Source organism: Oxyura jamaicensis, chromosome 2 (assembly GCF_011077185.1).
Source record: "Oxyura jamaicensis isolate SHBP4307 breed ruddy duck chromosome 2, BPBGC_Ojam_1.0, whole genome shotgun sequence".
NCBI lineage: Eukaryota > Metazoa > Chordata > Aves > Anseriformes > Anatidae > Oxyura > Oxyura jamaicensis.
In genome coordinates this window covers 67,678,318-67,693,755 of record NC_048894.1, presented here as the reverse complement: position 1 = coordinate 67,693,755, position 15,438 = coordinate 67,678,318, and the positions used below count along the sequence as shown (strand labels likewise).

Here is a 15,438-nt window from a genome sequence, read left to right as displayed (position 1 = left end):
ACTGAACAAACTGGACACCTTCCAGAAGACAGTTGTTGAGGAGCTTGCCAGCCTTGAGAAGGAAACCCAAATCTTGGCGAACATGGAGAAGGATGCTATGGTGTGTATGACTCCCTGTGCCAGCCTGCAGGGGTCCCCTTCCAAAGTAATCTGGTGTTTCTTTGGGGCTCTTCTTAGGAATTCTGGAACACCCAGTTACTCAAACTGAATTCTCTCTTCAACCAGTGGAATCAAAGGTACGCATCTGCTGTCTGTTGTGCCTGTTCACAGGTCCTGTGATGGCTTCAAGTTAAAGAAGTAGCTACTTAAAAGGAGTAGCCTGAAGCTGGTATGGCATGTCTGCTCTGTGTTTGATGGAGCCTTTGCAGTCTTGTGAGGTCCGTGAACTGGGACTAAGGCTCAGTAGGGAACTCCCTGAATGGGAAGCTGTGTAGGGTGGGCACACACCTCGTGAGATCTGTACCAGGGTCTGCAAAGGGATGAACCCTAGGTCATGTCTGTGTATGGGGTCAGAGGAGGTGATCTCTTCCTGTATTTAAAAAATAAAAAATGCTGTTGGTACAAGTGCTGGGCAAGAAGCTGCAGAAAGGGGAATCCCAAGGTTCATCCTTATTGGTAAATATCACTAAGTTTAATCACAGATCAACTATACAAGCTTGCTTTTCCTTCCAGAATTCAGTCTGACTCCTCTTCGGATGAGGAAACCTGGAGCTTTGCCAGTACGATCCAAGATCCAGAACGCCACAGTAGGTGCTGTGCCAAAACCAGATGTGTGATTGTGACAGGAGCTATCATGTAGTAATATTTCTCCTGGGTTGTTATCTGAGGGATTCCATCATCTGCGGGCTGGCTTTCGTGTAATCAGTGGCCTGTGTAGCTAGTTAAGGATAAGCTTCTATTACAGGCCCTAAGCTGCTCAGGGTGCAGGCATTTCCTTACCACAACTGCTCCTGGTGAAGGGTCCCTCAAAGAGCAGCAGGACTGAGAAAGGAGAAGTCCCATAATGGGAGCTGCACATCCTGCGGTGCTTTGTTCCAGGCTAGGTATTTGGGAGTTAAAAGCTGAAGTTAAACATCCTCTTCACCTCCCTGCATTTTCTTGTCTAATGCAACATAAAAGCTTATTCAATATTCAAACTTCTTGAGATGTCTTTCATTGCCTATTTTTTCTTTACAGTATGAACACCCAATGAAGAAGGCAGTAGAAAACAATGTTTGTTGTTCCTTCTTACAAGCAACCCCTGAATTCACAAGAGCTCTCAATGTTTGAGCATCTTACACCACATAGAAAAGATGGTCATATGAAGGATACGTTAATCTACTTTAAATTGAAATAAAAATTGGGGGGGAGTGGGCAGATAACATTGTTTTTACACGCACACAAAAATCTCAGTATCAATATAGACTGTTTGAAGGCTCTGGTTTTGACTCTTGTGTCAGTAACATCAAGATTTTCTGCAAAGTGCAAGACAGGTCCACTAAATACCAAAGAAATAGAAAAAGAAATAATATTGTGGTTATTCCAACAACTTGATATGCATTGGCTATTTGAGTATTCTGTTAATACCCTTATCAAATGTAAAATACTTTGATTCTAAATAAAACACTCTGCATAAGAGAACAAAGTCCTCATTCCTTAATCGATGCAATAAACATGCCTGTTGAAAGGCACTTTCTAGAGTTCTGTGTAACCTGTGTGGAGTGTTTGAAGGGTAGCCTTTCTCACCTGCATGCAGCACTGTGGGAACTACTGGCTTGAAACCAGAGCCACTTGATTCTTGTTTGCAGAGATGAAAGCCCAGAGGGATCCCTAGATGTTGGCCAGATGTCTGATGGCCCACTGGGGACTGTGGAGGGTAAGAAACTTGGAGCATTGCAGAGAAAAAGCCATGTGAAGCTGAAGATTTTTTTTTTTAAACCAATGACTATTGGCTTCTAGGAGAGTGCAAAGTACAGTGAACCATGTTTGGATTAGATAAGTAGCATCAAAGGTCTCTTGACAACGAGCAGGAGCTAAGCTGTGCTATTTAAATTTACATCATCCTCTCTATTTCAACTGAATTTCCTAAATTATGGTTGCTCTTCACAAGCTGCATTTAATGCTGTGGCAAACTTCACAGGTGTTTGTGCATCTTAATGAATGTGTGGGAATGTGGCATGTTTCCAAGATCTGTCTCTCTACCTACTTATCTTGTAAAATATACTTTAGATTACTGGGTGGGTCAGAGTTGAAGGAATCGTCCCTGCAAACATCATAACTTCACAGTGAAAGCCCAGCTTTGTCAGGGTTTGTTTCACTGCTGAAAACCTTTTGGGGAGCTGAACCTGTTGTCTTCCGAAGACTGTGCAGGGTAGCGCCTGAGTGGAGAACAGTGAGCATCTGTAGCTGCTGTCACAGCTTTGCTTGCTGGATGTCGTGCTCGCACTTCTAGCTTAAGTATTCCTGGCTGAGGTTGGTGTGAGTCAGGACCTTCTGAATTCTGCAAGGTCACTGAATCTCTACTTGTAATCTGTGTCCCTGGGGCATGTGTCATCTCCTTTGGGACAGATGTTGCCTTGGCTGGGCTGGTTTAGGCTTGCTTGCCTGCATCTACAACATGCTTATTGGCCAAAGAAAGTTTTGGAACAGGGTGAAACATGATAGCTCTTTCTCCTCTGAGTCCTGTTTTGCTCTTTCACCGTGTGATGGTAGAATGCTCTTTTCACATCTCCTATGACTTTAAGGAATACATAGGGATGTTTTTCATGGAAGTATTTTTAGTAGGGCAGATAGAGGAACAAAACTGAAGCATAGTGTCTCACTATTGAATCCTTGTCTAATCTGTCAGTAACAATAATCTGTCAGTAACAAGCTTGGAAGATGTGTTGAACACTTCAGAGGGCTTGGGTAAGGAGAAATCAGAATCTCTCCCTGATTAAAAGTTGTTGTATGCACTCACGCTTGCTTTTAACAGATTTATTGGAAAAGTCTCAACCCTAAAAGGCTGCTTTTACTGTTAGGGTGGGATAAGAGAAGGGGAAGAGCTGCTGCACAGCTCAGATACCTGTTCACCCTGTGCTGCTTTTTCTATTCCTGTGTGTGAAATGCTTTACCTATTGAGAAGCTCAGCAACTTGTAAACTGTCCCAGCTGGGAGGACATGCTGGAAGATTTTTTTTTTTCCCTAATGGCCTTTATGTCCGCAGTGAGCAACAGATGTGTGTGGAGACAACCTCTGGAGCAGGAGTTAGTTTTTCTGTTCTTGGACAGCACATCTCATACAATTTCCCATGCTGTTTGGCAGGTTTGAGGTAAAATCCCCTGAAGTCTTAAGTACACTCAGTTTCTGCAGATAATGTATTGGCAAAATGACCTTGTGTGAGTTATCCTAACACTTCCTTTTGGAGGTCAATTTGCTGACCTTGTCTTTTTTTCCTGAGCAGGTCTCCTTACTCCCTGATGATTTTCATCATCTGTCATTCTTTTAAATATTACTTATCCAGTTGCTTCTTTTAATTTCTTCTTTTTTGTGTGTAAGTAGGTAGAACTCAGTTTTCATCCTATTATCTGAGCATTACCAACAACCATGATGTGGGTGCTGTGAAGACGTATGAAGGCATCAGTACCCAGAAAAAGAAGTGGGAAATAGGAAGTGCATGTTGAAGACAACTGCTTCAGGCTTTTGTAGCTTTTAACCACTTTAATTAACCAGTTTAATAATAAACCCTGTTATAGGCCCTGCTATCTATATACCATATCTCTTTTGGGATACGATGCTCTGCCAAGAACTTGTTTACATGTATGTTGTGTATCAATGCATTGGTCTGTCCAAGGTCTCCTGTCACCCAGTGGCAAGGCTGCATGAAAGCCACAAGACACCAGCAAAGGGGGTGTCCTCTGGGGTTGGAAGAAGGCCGAGTGACCAGGGAGCTGTGTATTTGTGCTTGTCCTGGCCTGGGATCAGCCTGCCCTGCCCTCAGTGAGGTGTGTTGCTGGGGCTGGCTGTGTGCTGGGACACATCGTGCTCCTGGAAGTGGCATGACTGTTTCTATGGGAGTGGTGTGCTGGAAAATGGTTGTGCTTCCAGGAAGAGCTGAGAGTTAGTGTATATTGAAACTAAATGCAGTAATAGAGCCTTTCTTGATCATATATTATAGGGTGGTGATTGTTTATCATGAGTAATTGATGAGAAGAAAGTGCTACTTAGAGCCAGATGGTGAGAGAAGCCCAGCAAAGCTGAGCCTTGGCATACTCAGCAGCCTGATTTCTCTCCTGTAATTCCAGTTCCTGGAAGGACCATCCTAAAGCTCATTCCTTCCTCTTCATTTCCTTCTTCATTTCCTGGGAGGCTACTACTACCTCAAAGCAGCAAATCAAACTTGATAGCTTTCTCTGCTCTACTTTGCTTCCCTTTCCTTCTGCACGTACACATACCCTGCAGTGAGTGGTTGTCTATCTCCTGTCTGTTCTTTCAGTTTGAAATAAATGATATTTTTTTTTGAAACTGAGTTCAGCTAGGACCTAATGGAGGAAAACTGAGATGAGAGGCAATGAAGGAACAGATCTGAGAATCAAAGGATGACCTAGTGGGCAAGTGTGAGCTTTGAACAAACAAGTTACTCAAACATTAGCTTTGTTTAAAAGATAAGTTTCTGTGGGTGCTGGAGAGCTGTGTATGGAGATCTAGGAGGTTCCCAGCTACAGTACTATGTGGTTTAGAAAAATGTGCTAATTGGCTCGATAAATCAGTTTAACATCAGAAGAGACAATTTGTATGGCATTTCCATGGGCATTATGAAAGCGTATGTTGGCCAGAAGGAGGTGAGCTAGGTGAACCTAAGTCTCTGAAACTGTGATGTCTTTTTGGAGAACAGTCCTGGTGTGTAATCAGTATGACTCCTTGCAGTGGAGTCTATTCAGTGTGGGGAAGCCATCCTCTTGCCTTGGTTTCTGATACTGTAGTCTCTACAAAACTGCTAGATGCTGGTCTGGCCTGAAGCAGCAATCATAGCATGTGGCTAACTTCAGTGGCAGAAATATTTCATGATAAGCATCTTTTATCTCAAAATAAATAAACTTAAAAGCATTTTCAAGTCATGTCCTTGTGCATAGTTTGATGCTCAGGTGAAGGCTGAAGCAGCCAAGACCTTTAGAAAAACACTAGCAGCAACCCACCACGGAGATCACAAGCAACTCATGAGAAGTGCTGAAGGGAACCTTGGTGTAATATCTGGTCCTTTATGCCAGTCCTTGATGTCTGTGTGGCTGATGCTGACACCTAACCAAGTGACTTGTGTATCCAGGTCTCTAGGCCTGCAGTACAAACATCTTTCCTGGTTATATGAGAGGAGCTGCCAGCAGCATGAAGTTCTTGCTCTATCCACCCAGAGGAAAGGCGATGCACTGGAAGGATATTAGAAAAGGTAATTGGCACTACCCTTGCATTTGTGGTATTGCTAGAAGATGAGCTTGGTAAAACACGGTGCTTTTGTTCATTTGTTGCTGTTACAGAATTACAGAATCATCTAGGTTGGAAGAGACCTCCAAGATCACGTAGTCTAACCTCTGACCTAACACTAATAAGTCCTCCACTAAACCATATCACTAAACTCTACATCTAAACATCTCCTAAAGACACTCAGGGATGGTGACTCAATCACTTCCCTGGGCAGCCTATTCCAATGCCTAACAACCCTTTCAGTAAAGAAGTTCTTCCTAATATGCAACCTAAACCTCCCCTGGCACAACTCTAGCCCATTCCCCCTTCTCCTGTCACCAGGCACGTGAGAGAATAGACCAACCCCCACCTCGCTACAGCCTCCCTTCAGGTACCTGTAGAGTGCAATAAGGTCGCCCCTGAGCCTCCTCTTCTCCAGGCAGATCAGTCCCAGCTCCCTCAGCTGCTCCTCATAGGATTTGTTCTCTAGACCCTTCACCAGCTTCGTTGCCCTTCTCTGGACTCTCTTGAGCACCTCCATGTCCTTCTTGTAGCAAGGGGCCCAAAACTGAACACAGTATTCGAGGTGCGGCCTCACCAGAGCCGAGTATAGGGGGACGATCACTTCCCTAGCCCTTCTGGCCACGCTGTTTCTTATGCAAGCCAGGATGCTGTTGGCCTTCTTGGCCACCTGAGCACTCTGCTGGCTCATATTCAGCTGACTATCAACCAAAACTCCCAGTCCTTCTCTGCCAGGCAGCTCTCCAACCACTCATCTCCCAGCCTGTAGCGCTGCTTGGGGATGTTGTGCCCCAGGTGCAGGACCCGGCACTTGGCCTTGTTGAACTTCATACAGTTGGCCTCAGCCCATCGGTCCAGCCTATCCAGATCCTCCTGCAGAGCCTTCCTACCCTCGAGCAGATCGACACACGCACCTAACTTGGTGTCATCCGCAAACTTTCTGAGGGTGCACTTGATCCCCTCATCCAGATCATTGATAAAGATATTAAAGAGAACTGGCCCCAGTACTGAGCCCTGGGGGACTCCACTAGTGACTGGCCTCCAACTGGACTTAACTCCATTCACCATGACTCTTTGGGCCTGGCTACCCAGCCAGTTTCTAACCCAATGAAGTGTATGCCAGTCCAAGCCAAGAGCAGCCAGTGTCTTGAGGAGAATGTTGTGGGAAATGGTGTCAAAAGCCTTACTGAAGTCAAGGCATCCACAGCCTTTACCTCATCCACTGAGCACATCACTTTGTCATAGAAGGAGATCAGGTTCGTCAAGCAGGATCTGCCTTTTATAAACCCATTCTGACTGAGCCTGGTTGCCCTGCAAGTGCTGCGTGATGACACTCAATCTGCTACATGAGCTTCCCTGAGGTCAAACTAACAGGCCTATAGTTTCTTGGGTCTACTTTCTGGCCCTTTTTGTAGATGGGCATCACGTTTGTGTACTGGGTCTGGCTGTGATGTTAACTTTCCCTGCAGCAGCCCATATAGTGCTGAGTTCTGTACTTGTAGCTAGAACAGCAGTGGTATCACACCGGTGTTGTGTCTGCTGCTGAGAAGTGCTGGCACAGCATCAGGACTCTCTCTAACCCTCCTAGGGGGTGGGCAAAAAAGTGAGAGAGAAACATCACCAGGGCAGCTGACCTAAACCAACCAAAGGGATATTCCATGCCATATGATGTCACACTTGGCAATAAAAGGGGGAAAAAGGAAGAAGAGGGGAGGGGTGGGCTCTCGTTGCGAAAACGTTTGTCCTCCTCCTGAACACGGGCTACGTGTGTTGAGGCCCTGCTTCAACGACGTGGTCAAGCATTGCTCGTTTGTGGGAAGTAGAGAGTAATTTATTTCCTCTGCAATTCCACATAGCCTTTACTTTTTTTTTTTTTTTTCTCTTTCCCCCTCCCTTTTACCCTTTCCCTTTTTTCCCTTTAGTTGAATTGTTTAATTAATAATAGTATTTCCTTAATAATAATAATTATTATTATTTTTAAATTAAATTATCCTTATCTCAACCTGTGAGTTGTTCTTTCCTTTACTTCTTCCCCTTCTCATCTGAGGAGGGGGAGTGAGAGAGCGGTTGTGGTGTTCAGCTGCCTAGCATGGTAAAACCACCCCAGTTTGCTAGCTGACAGTCAACTGGGACCTCCCCTGATAGCCAGGACTGCTGACAAATGATGGAAAGTGGCTTGTCCAGTTCTTGAATTTCATGAAAGAAATTCTTAGTGAATGCAGGAAGGTGTGTGGCTTGCCTGTTGGGCTGTACGAAGTGCACCTCCTCTGCCATTCCCCTGTGGTGGTCCAAACATGCTACTGGGTGAGAGTGTGCCCAACAAGCTTTGTCGTCAGCTGGTTAGGTGTGGTTCGGAAATTGCATCTAAACATAGCACAAGAAGAGAGTCTGTGCATGGGAGGAGAAAAAGATCTATGTAAGGGCTGCAAAGAGGTCAAATGCAAAAAGACTGCTTTCTGTGAATATAGCTTGAAGCACTGCATGAACATATAACTGCCTGAAGCCCTGCTCAGCCTCCTGTGTTGGTAGGAGCAGCTTTTAGGCTGGATCCTCTTTGCCACCATCAGCGCCAGCTGAGACCTCAGACTTTCTTTCATCCTGCTCCTATGGTTTCATTGAACCTGCTCCAAGGAGAAATGAAATGCATCTTTCAGAAATACATAAATACTTTCTGAAACCTGAAGGGGCAAAAAGAAGTTATAGTTTTATGAGGATAAAATCCTAGCATTTTCACATAAAGTGAGGATAATCTGTTTCCTTTTACTGCCCTAACTGGAATTCAGAGGCTGATCTGGGCCAGGCTCCCACTTCTTGTTCATTTGAAATAATTTTCCGGGAACTGAGTGTCAGTTAAAAGCCTCTTGGAGTTGCCAAGTCTGCACAAGAGTCACTGGAAATCCATGTGCTTCTTTCTAGGCAGTGTAGACTGTTTAATTTACTTATTTTTTCTTTGGTGGAACTCTGAAGAGGATGTCTTGAAACCCTTATATAGCAGAAACAGCAGGCACAAGAACAGTGATGCATTTGGTAAGGCAGCCACTACTGACTGAAAGCATTCCCCATCTTGGCACAGAATGGTTAAACCAGGCCCTTCCCCACCACGCTGGTATGTTTGGGTGAAGAGGTGATATTTTCGAAATCACAGCGTCTCAGTGATGATGTTCCAAGTATGCCTTCATGCCGTCATACACAGCAAAATCTAGAGATGTTTTTCGCTGTTGTGTGTGAGGCACCACAGAGTACATGAAATTAAGTGTGAACAAAACTAACTGAGAGTCAAACTTGCTTGAGCTAGCAAGTGGGATGCAATAGCCTTCCTCCTGTGCAGTGTTTAAAAACTTCTATCTGTCCAAGATTGCTCTTTTGATGAATTTATAAGGGATGAATCAAAAGGATCTCTCCGGCCTAAATGTGCAAGGTAAGAGAGAGAGGCCTGGGAACAGGGAGGCAGCAAAGCTACACAGTTTAATTTTTGAGAGTCTATTTGGATTTAATGTGGGGCTGTGTTTTCTCTCTTCTGGGAAAGGCAAACTCAGTGTGAGATATTTGCATCATCTACTTCATGCATCTGAGCCAGGACACAGAGGAATGAAGCTGGGAGCCTATGTTGCCTGTAGAGCCACTGTTAAGAAGTAGGACTGTCTGCAAGGGACAGGGATATTTAGTCTACCAAAGAAAGGTACCTCAGGTAGGAAGTGTAGAAATCCCATGTCTGCATACTGTAGGAAACTTTGTCCTATCAACCCAATTACTGTGCATGTAGGTATGAATGTGGGATGCAGAAATATCACCTGCCCAGTCAACTGTGGGTAGAGCACAGCCAACAGTTGCATGAAAACCAAAGAGAACCTTAACACCAGTGTGAGTGCAGGTGGTGTGTAGTTGTGGGAGATGTCTCTTGGTCTGAGTGGAATGGCCTAAAACCTTTCTGAAAATTTTCAGAAAAAAAAGTCATCTCTAATTATCAGTTCCCAGCAATTCATGCCGTAAACAAAGGGGAGGGGAGACAACCTGATAGTAAAATCTGTTTATTTACAGTGTTATATGTATTACAGGAAAATCAGTTTAAAAAGTCAATGCTTCTTTTTCTTCACAGTTACAGCATTTTGAAGATGTTAAGACAGATCTGAAGAATTTAAACCATACCTGATTCAATTCTAGCCTGCCTACCTGGTCTGGATATGAAAGGTGAGACCGTCTTTTTTTTTTTTTTTTTTTCTTTTTTTTTTTTTTTCCCAGCCCTTTGAGCTTCAAGTAAGGCATTTATTTATTTTTTAATGAGGTTTCAACAAAACACAATCAACATCTGTGGCTTTGGTTGCCACAGTAAACTTTAACACTTAGCATGCTGATATGGTCTGCACTGGTAGTCAAACGCATGCTTTGCCATCAAAAAGTTAGGGACTCCACTCAGCCTAAAATCCATGCTTGGAGACACAGCCATTTTGTTGTCTGCCTCAGCCAAATAGTTCAGCTGGTTGCCTTGCATACTATCTTGTTGCTTCTTCTGATTCCCTCTACATTTATCCCTTATGGAGGTGTTTCTTGGATCAAGCTGACATCTGCAGAGCTCTGAAGCTCTCCCTTGACTTAGGGCCACATACAACATCCTCAGTCAAACCCAGTAATTTCTTACAGCTTGTGAGTTTCACTGCATTGACCAGAAAGATCTGCAAAGTTTCTGGAAGGGCTAGTGAGAACTAGTATATACACAGAGTCTGGGCTTTGTGTCTATTTTTTTGGTTGCTACCTTCCCTCCTTATCAAATGTTAGATAAAGTGAAACGCTGACCTTCGCTGTGGTCAACTTATGGAAGAGAGAGCAAATGTGACTATGCAGCAGCTAGATGTATGTCTGTGGTGGTGTAAAAGTGTTTGGGTCTTTCAGTAATTTTGGCTACCCAGTTTACCATGATGTAATTTAACAGCCAGGTAGCTCAAGCATACTGCCTATGCTGCAGCATGGTAAGGGCTTCAGTTTTCTGTTGGTGATGAAGGGTTTTGTTCATGCTGTTATGGAGCAGGAATTACAACTGGCTTGAGATGGGTCATCCAATGGGACTTTCAAGCACAAATTCAATTTGCACTCTGACCTGCGCCACTTTTCTTTGTGCCTCTTCCTCCTCTGGCTTTTGCGGTCCACAAACTTCTCTTCTTCCCCCATCCTGTACATTTTCCTCTCTCCCTCTCCTGACTCTCTTTGCAGTCTCTCAGGCTGTTCCCAGTGAGGCTGGCTGCCCTGCCTCTTGTCCCAGGACAAATCTCCCTGCCTTTGTGCCCGCTGTCTCCAAGAGCCCCTGATGAAGGATCAGCGTGAGGGGGAAAAAACTGACTTGGGAGGTGGAGAAGGATTAGAGGAGCAGGATCTGGGTCAGCTTCCTCTCCTCAGGGGTCCCCTGCTGCTGTTTGGTCTCTGCTGGCTGTGCGCATGCAGTTCTTCTTCCTCTGTGGGACCCTGCATGGCAACGGGAGGGGAAGGACATGGTCCCTTTACAGATCTGCATTGGCCTCTCAGGCTTGCTGGGTTGGGGTGACTCCAAAGGTGGTTTTGTTGAGAGAATGCAAGACTGGAAGAGTCCAAAACTACTTCATGGTGAAAAAGGGAGAGGAAAAAGGCTGTGTTTGCTTTTAGCAGAGATTTTGAAGGGGGCTAAGTGAGGAAAGGGAATGGAGCAGATTCCCAAAGCTAACCTAGGGGATTCTTAATTTCTAATCTTGTAAGTGGGAAGTAAAAGCTAACTGAAGCAGCAGAGATAATGACTGACTTTTGCATGAGATTACAACTGCATTACAACTGCAGGCAGGAAATACCTCTTTGCTTTCCCTATAGAAGACTGTGCCCCAGTCCCAGTCTCTCCTGTCAAGAGAGCAGTCTGAATAAAGCCCACCTAATGCAGAAATCCCTGTATGATGTACTTGGCTCATTGTGATGTTCACTTTTAAGACTTTCAGCATCTTCCTGTCTATTAATATTTGGCATGCCAGTTTCCTTCAGATTAACAGTGTTTGCATAGGGTTAACTTTTTGCACATTTACACTCAAAGGATGTATGCTCATTAAGTCGCTGAGCTCCTGTTTCTTCCAAAATCCATTTAGTTACATCTCTTTTAATGTAGGACATCCAAATAAACTTGCTTTGCTCTGACTGGAGCTCAAAACCCCACATCACTGTGCAATGTCATGTATTCTAAATCCCATATCACACAGCCTCCAGGTGCTACCTGTCCCAGCCCTCTGACGCAGCAAACTCCTGCCAATCTTTGTGGTATTTGAGCCAGTTTGCCCATACATAAAGCAAGCAAGCATGGTACCTGTTTATCTACAACCCCTGGGATTGTGCACCCGGTCTCTGCCTTCGGCTACATCCTTCCTCAGGGCTCCTGCAGGAACAGAGAGACCTCACTGGTGTCTATGGGAGGGAATGTGCTTGGGGAGAATGGCTGGGAAGCGGCGGAGAGGGTTATGGTAATGGAAACAGTATTGTTCTCATATCTCTTCTTCTAACCTTAACCACAGTTTAGCTGAATGTGCTGGATGCACTGTAAAGACTTGCATTGAGACATCTCACGTGCATAGAAAGCATTCAGGCTGTTAAGTCTGAAGAGAGTCCTAACCTTTTGAAGGCTTTGAGGAATTTATCCATCAACCGTTTTATAAGGCGTTTTTGTGTCAGCATTACTAATCAGAAAGATTTTCTTTTTCATGTGAGAAAGATGTTGGCCTTATTGTTCTGGTGGTGATCTTTAACAGGACAAATAAATCTACTCGTTTTGTTAAAACTTAAATAGCAGTACATTAAGAAGTGTCTGGTACAAAGAACTGATAAATGTAACCAAGTAAGTTTTCAGCTAAAGCCTGTAGTTCAGTCTCTTATGCTTTTCAGAAAAAATCATGGGAAATACTATACTTATTGTACTTTCTTATTCAGGAATCCATTGTCAGCAGCAAAGTAGTCCTTATGGAAACCATTCTTTATTTCTGTTGTGCCAGGGGTCTCCTTTACAGCTGTTCTTGAAGGTGCTTTCCGGTATGTCTACAAAAGCAAAATGCAAAGTAACTACTCAGATTTATTTAGTGTTCCCCAAATGCTATTTACGGTTAACTGTAAAATGGTGACATCTGGTGTTTGTTGATGCAGGTATACATTTGCTTTAGACTTTGTTCAGGGATTTGTATTATTTTTGCTGCTGTGGATGATATTGCCTCACTAGTATTACTGTAATACTTCTTTGTGTCTGAAGGGTTTTTAAGCCCTTTTTGCTAGAAGCTGTATGTATGCAGGCAGGGTGGAGCATTCCTTGCTAAAAAAAAAAGAGGTTGAATGATGCAAAAACAGAGCTGCTTGTTTTTTGCTCTTCCAAGAAGGGAGGAAAACTTGAAATTGCTAAGCAGAGCAAATTCAGACCTCCTACGTCCTGGATGCAGTATCTGACATGCTATGTGAGTGCAGAATTGAACCCTGGCACAAGACTGCACTTCAGTGCAGTATAGAAGAGCTGAGCTGCAATGTCACTACTGACTGTATCTTGGAGACACTACTGCAACTATTAGCCTTAACTGACACATCTATGCGAATACAAACATATTTAGGTAATGGGGCTTGTTGTGTATGTTTTGTATGTGGTCTGTGTCAAGACCACTATGCAAAAAGCTTGTTTTCCCCCATCACCAACCCTTTTGGATAGATGGAGAGATTCCTTACCTTAATGTAAAAGTTTGCAAAGAGAATGACCAGTGTGGCCATGTAGGTAGACTGGAACATGAGGCAGCCAAATGGAAATCCACATGGTTTCACAGCCGCACTGAGTGTGTGCACAATAGTGAGCAGAAACTGGATCTGGAGAAGACAGATCACGCGTGAATATTTACTGAGAAAGGGTTGGTACTAGCTAAATCAAATATGACAATGCTACCTAGTTCTGCCCTTTGAAATTTTCAGTATCCTTGAACACTCTCCCTTTCTGAACAAGTGAATGTATTGTGAGGGTTAGGTTAAAATGGTGCTCATGTGACATCTTAAAAAAACATGAAGGGGTGGGATATTCCTAAAAATAAGAGGTTTTAGGCCAAATGGTTGGCAAAATGTAAGCTGTTTTAACAGGGGTTGTTATATCTTCCAGGCTGTGTCATGCCAGGTACAGTGTTGTCTCTGTTATTGGGCAGAAACCTGAGAAACTCTGAAGACTTGAGGCAATGGATTTGCAAGTTTGAACAGAAAAATGGAAATCCCAGGTGCAAGAAGTTTAGGTAGGTGGGCACTAGCACTGACAGAGCCAAGATGGGGACAAACAAAGCAAAAAAATGGGGTGGAAAAAGAGGGTTGCTGGTATTTTGGACTCCAATACCAGCCAATTCTGCTGTATCTGTCTCTCCCTCACCAGCTGAGGGTGCCCTCAGTCCAGCAAGCTGGGTTAAAGAAGGCAGCCTGTTCTAGCTGCAGGGGTGATCCCAGCTCAGATAAGAGGCATTCCCTAAAAAACAGTTCTACACAGGCATTTTTAAGCTCACTGCAAACTCCCAAATGACATGAACAGGTTGTAAGATTAAAAAAGTGAACACTTTTTTTTTTTTTTTTGCATATCAAGCCTTGCATCTTGTTGATAGCATTTGACGTGACTGTTCTTTGTATGCGGAAGCTGCTGGAACAGACTTTTAGAAGTCTGATCTGTCTTGTTATCTAAGAGCCGTTTACATCATCTTGTGTTTCGTAGTTGTACCACAGTTACACTTCACACTTCTTGTTTGAAGGAATCTGATTTTCTTCACTGAACGAGTTTTTCAAACTGTAATGCCATTATAAGACATTTAAGTGTGCAGTGTATCTTTTTAATGTTTTACATAGTTGATAGCTTTCACAGCTTCTTAATCAGTAGTCCATTTACCATGATTAAGTAGCATCCATTTTCTACACAAGAGATCAAAACGAATGGAGTAATATGGACTGTAGAGTTTCAACTGCATTGTAGAAAATAGTTTCAAGCACCATTTCAGTTATTAAATTTTACTGGGCTGTACTAGTGAATTACTGTGCATGAAAGCTTTGTCGTAACTGGATTCTAACTGGCTTAATTCTACAAATGACTGTCCATCATTTGTTTTGCCCTCTTTGACGTTTCTGAAGGACTTCTGTTTGTTAGAAATGGGAGTAATGGAGATACATACCAATTGTGCCTGAGTGAGGTATTTCTTCCACCACAGATACTTGCGCATAGAAGGGATGACTGACAGTCCATAATAAGAATACATGAGCACGTGGATAAAGCTATTCAAAGTGGGTCCAAAGAAACCTATGAACATCCAACACATGAAAACATTTTATATCACCACTAAAAAAAGAGAAGATATTGCTGGTAGCAGTGCCTCCTGCATACAGTAAGTTTTCACTCTGTGCCTTGGATGACTGCTGCTGCACCATAGGTGGCACCTGGTCTCCTCTGACGCAGTAGTAAGGACTTTAGTCAGCCTCTGAATGAAACTTGCCTGGTGTGACTTTATTTGAGCATTGCTCTCGCTTTCTTCAGGGGCTCTTCTGCTAGATGCAGATTTCCAGAATGATTTCCAGAATGTTGTCGCACCTTGCCACTCTCATTAACTGCACTTAGTAAATACTGGATTGAGAGTGAAAGAATTACCCTCTATACCTTACGGACTACTGAGAAGCACCAGCACTAGTCTATCTGATGTATGATCATGTGTTTGATAGCAGTGCTTGACAACTATGAGATGGTCTCACGAATGGTTTTGATTTTTCCACTGACTAATTACTGAATAATTATTGATTAATTACTGGACTACTGTTTTTCCACTCTGATAATCATAATAGCAAAAAATGAGTGTGAAGTGTGGGAATTATTTTCAGACACACAGGCCTGTGTGCTCTATTAACTTTGCTCCGTTGAGTTTATCCCTCTGCAGAAACAGCTTGTAGCTACTATGAAATCCTTGATCTCTGCTTCTACCTAGAACAGTAACTTACTCGAACTTTGTGCTAGCCAAAACATGT

The 15,438-nt window shown here is 43.5% G+C and overlaps 1 protein-coding gene across 2 annotated transcripts in view; it reads right to left on the bottom strand.

Annotated features, from left to right (window-relative positions):
* Positions 1–9,450: 9,450 nt before the first annotated feature.
* Positions 9,451–15,438, bottom strand: part of ELOVL2 (ELOVL fatty acid elongase 2) — a 47,926-nt gene continuing 41,938 nt past the window's right edge. For both annotated transcript variants that reach the window (XM_035316683.1, XM_035316684.1), the window contains exons 6-8: positions 14,598–14,722; positions 13,138–13,272; positions 9,451–12,468 (exon numbers count right to left, since the gene is read on the bottom strand). In XM_035316683.1, the coding sequence (XP_035172574.1) occupies positions 12,343–12,468; positions 13,138–13,272; positions 14,598–14,722 (386 nt within the window). In that variant the 3' untranslated portion in view covers positions 9,451–12,342. The remainder of the gene's footprint in view (positions 12,469–13,137; positions 13,273–14,597; positions 14,723–15,438) is intronic.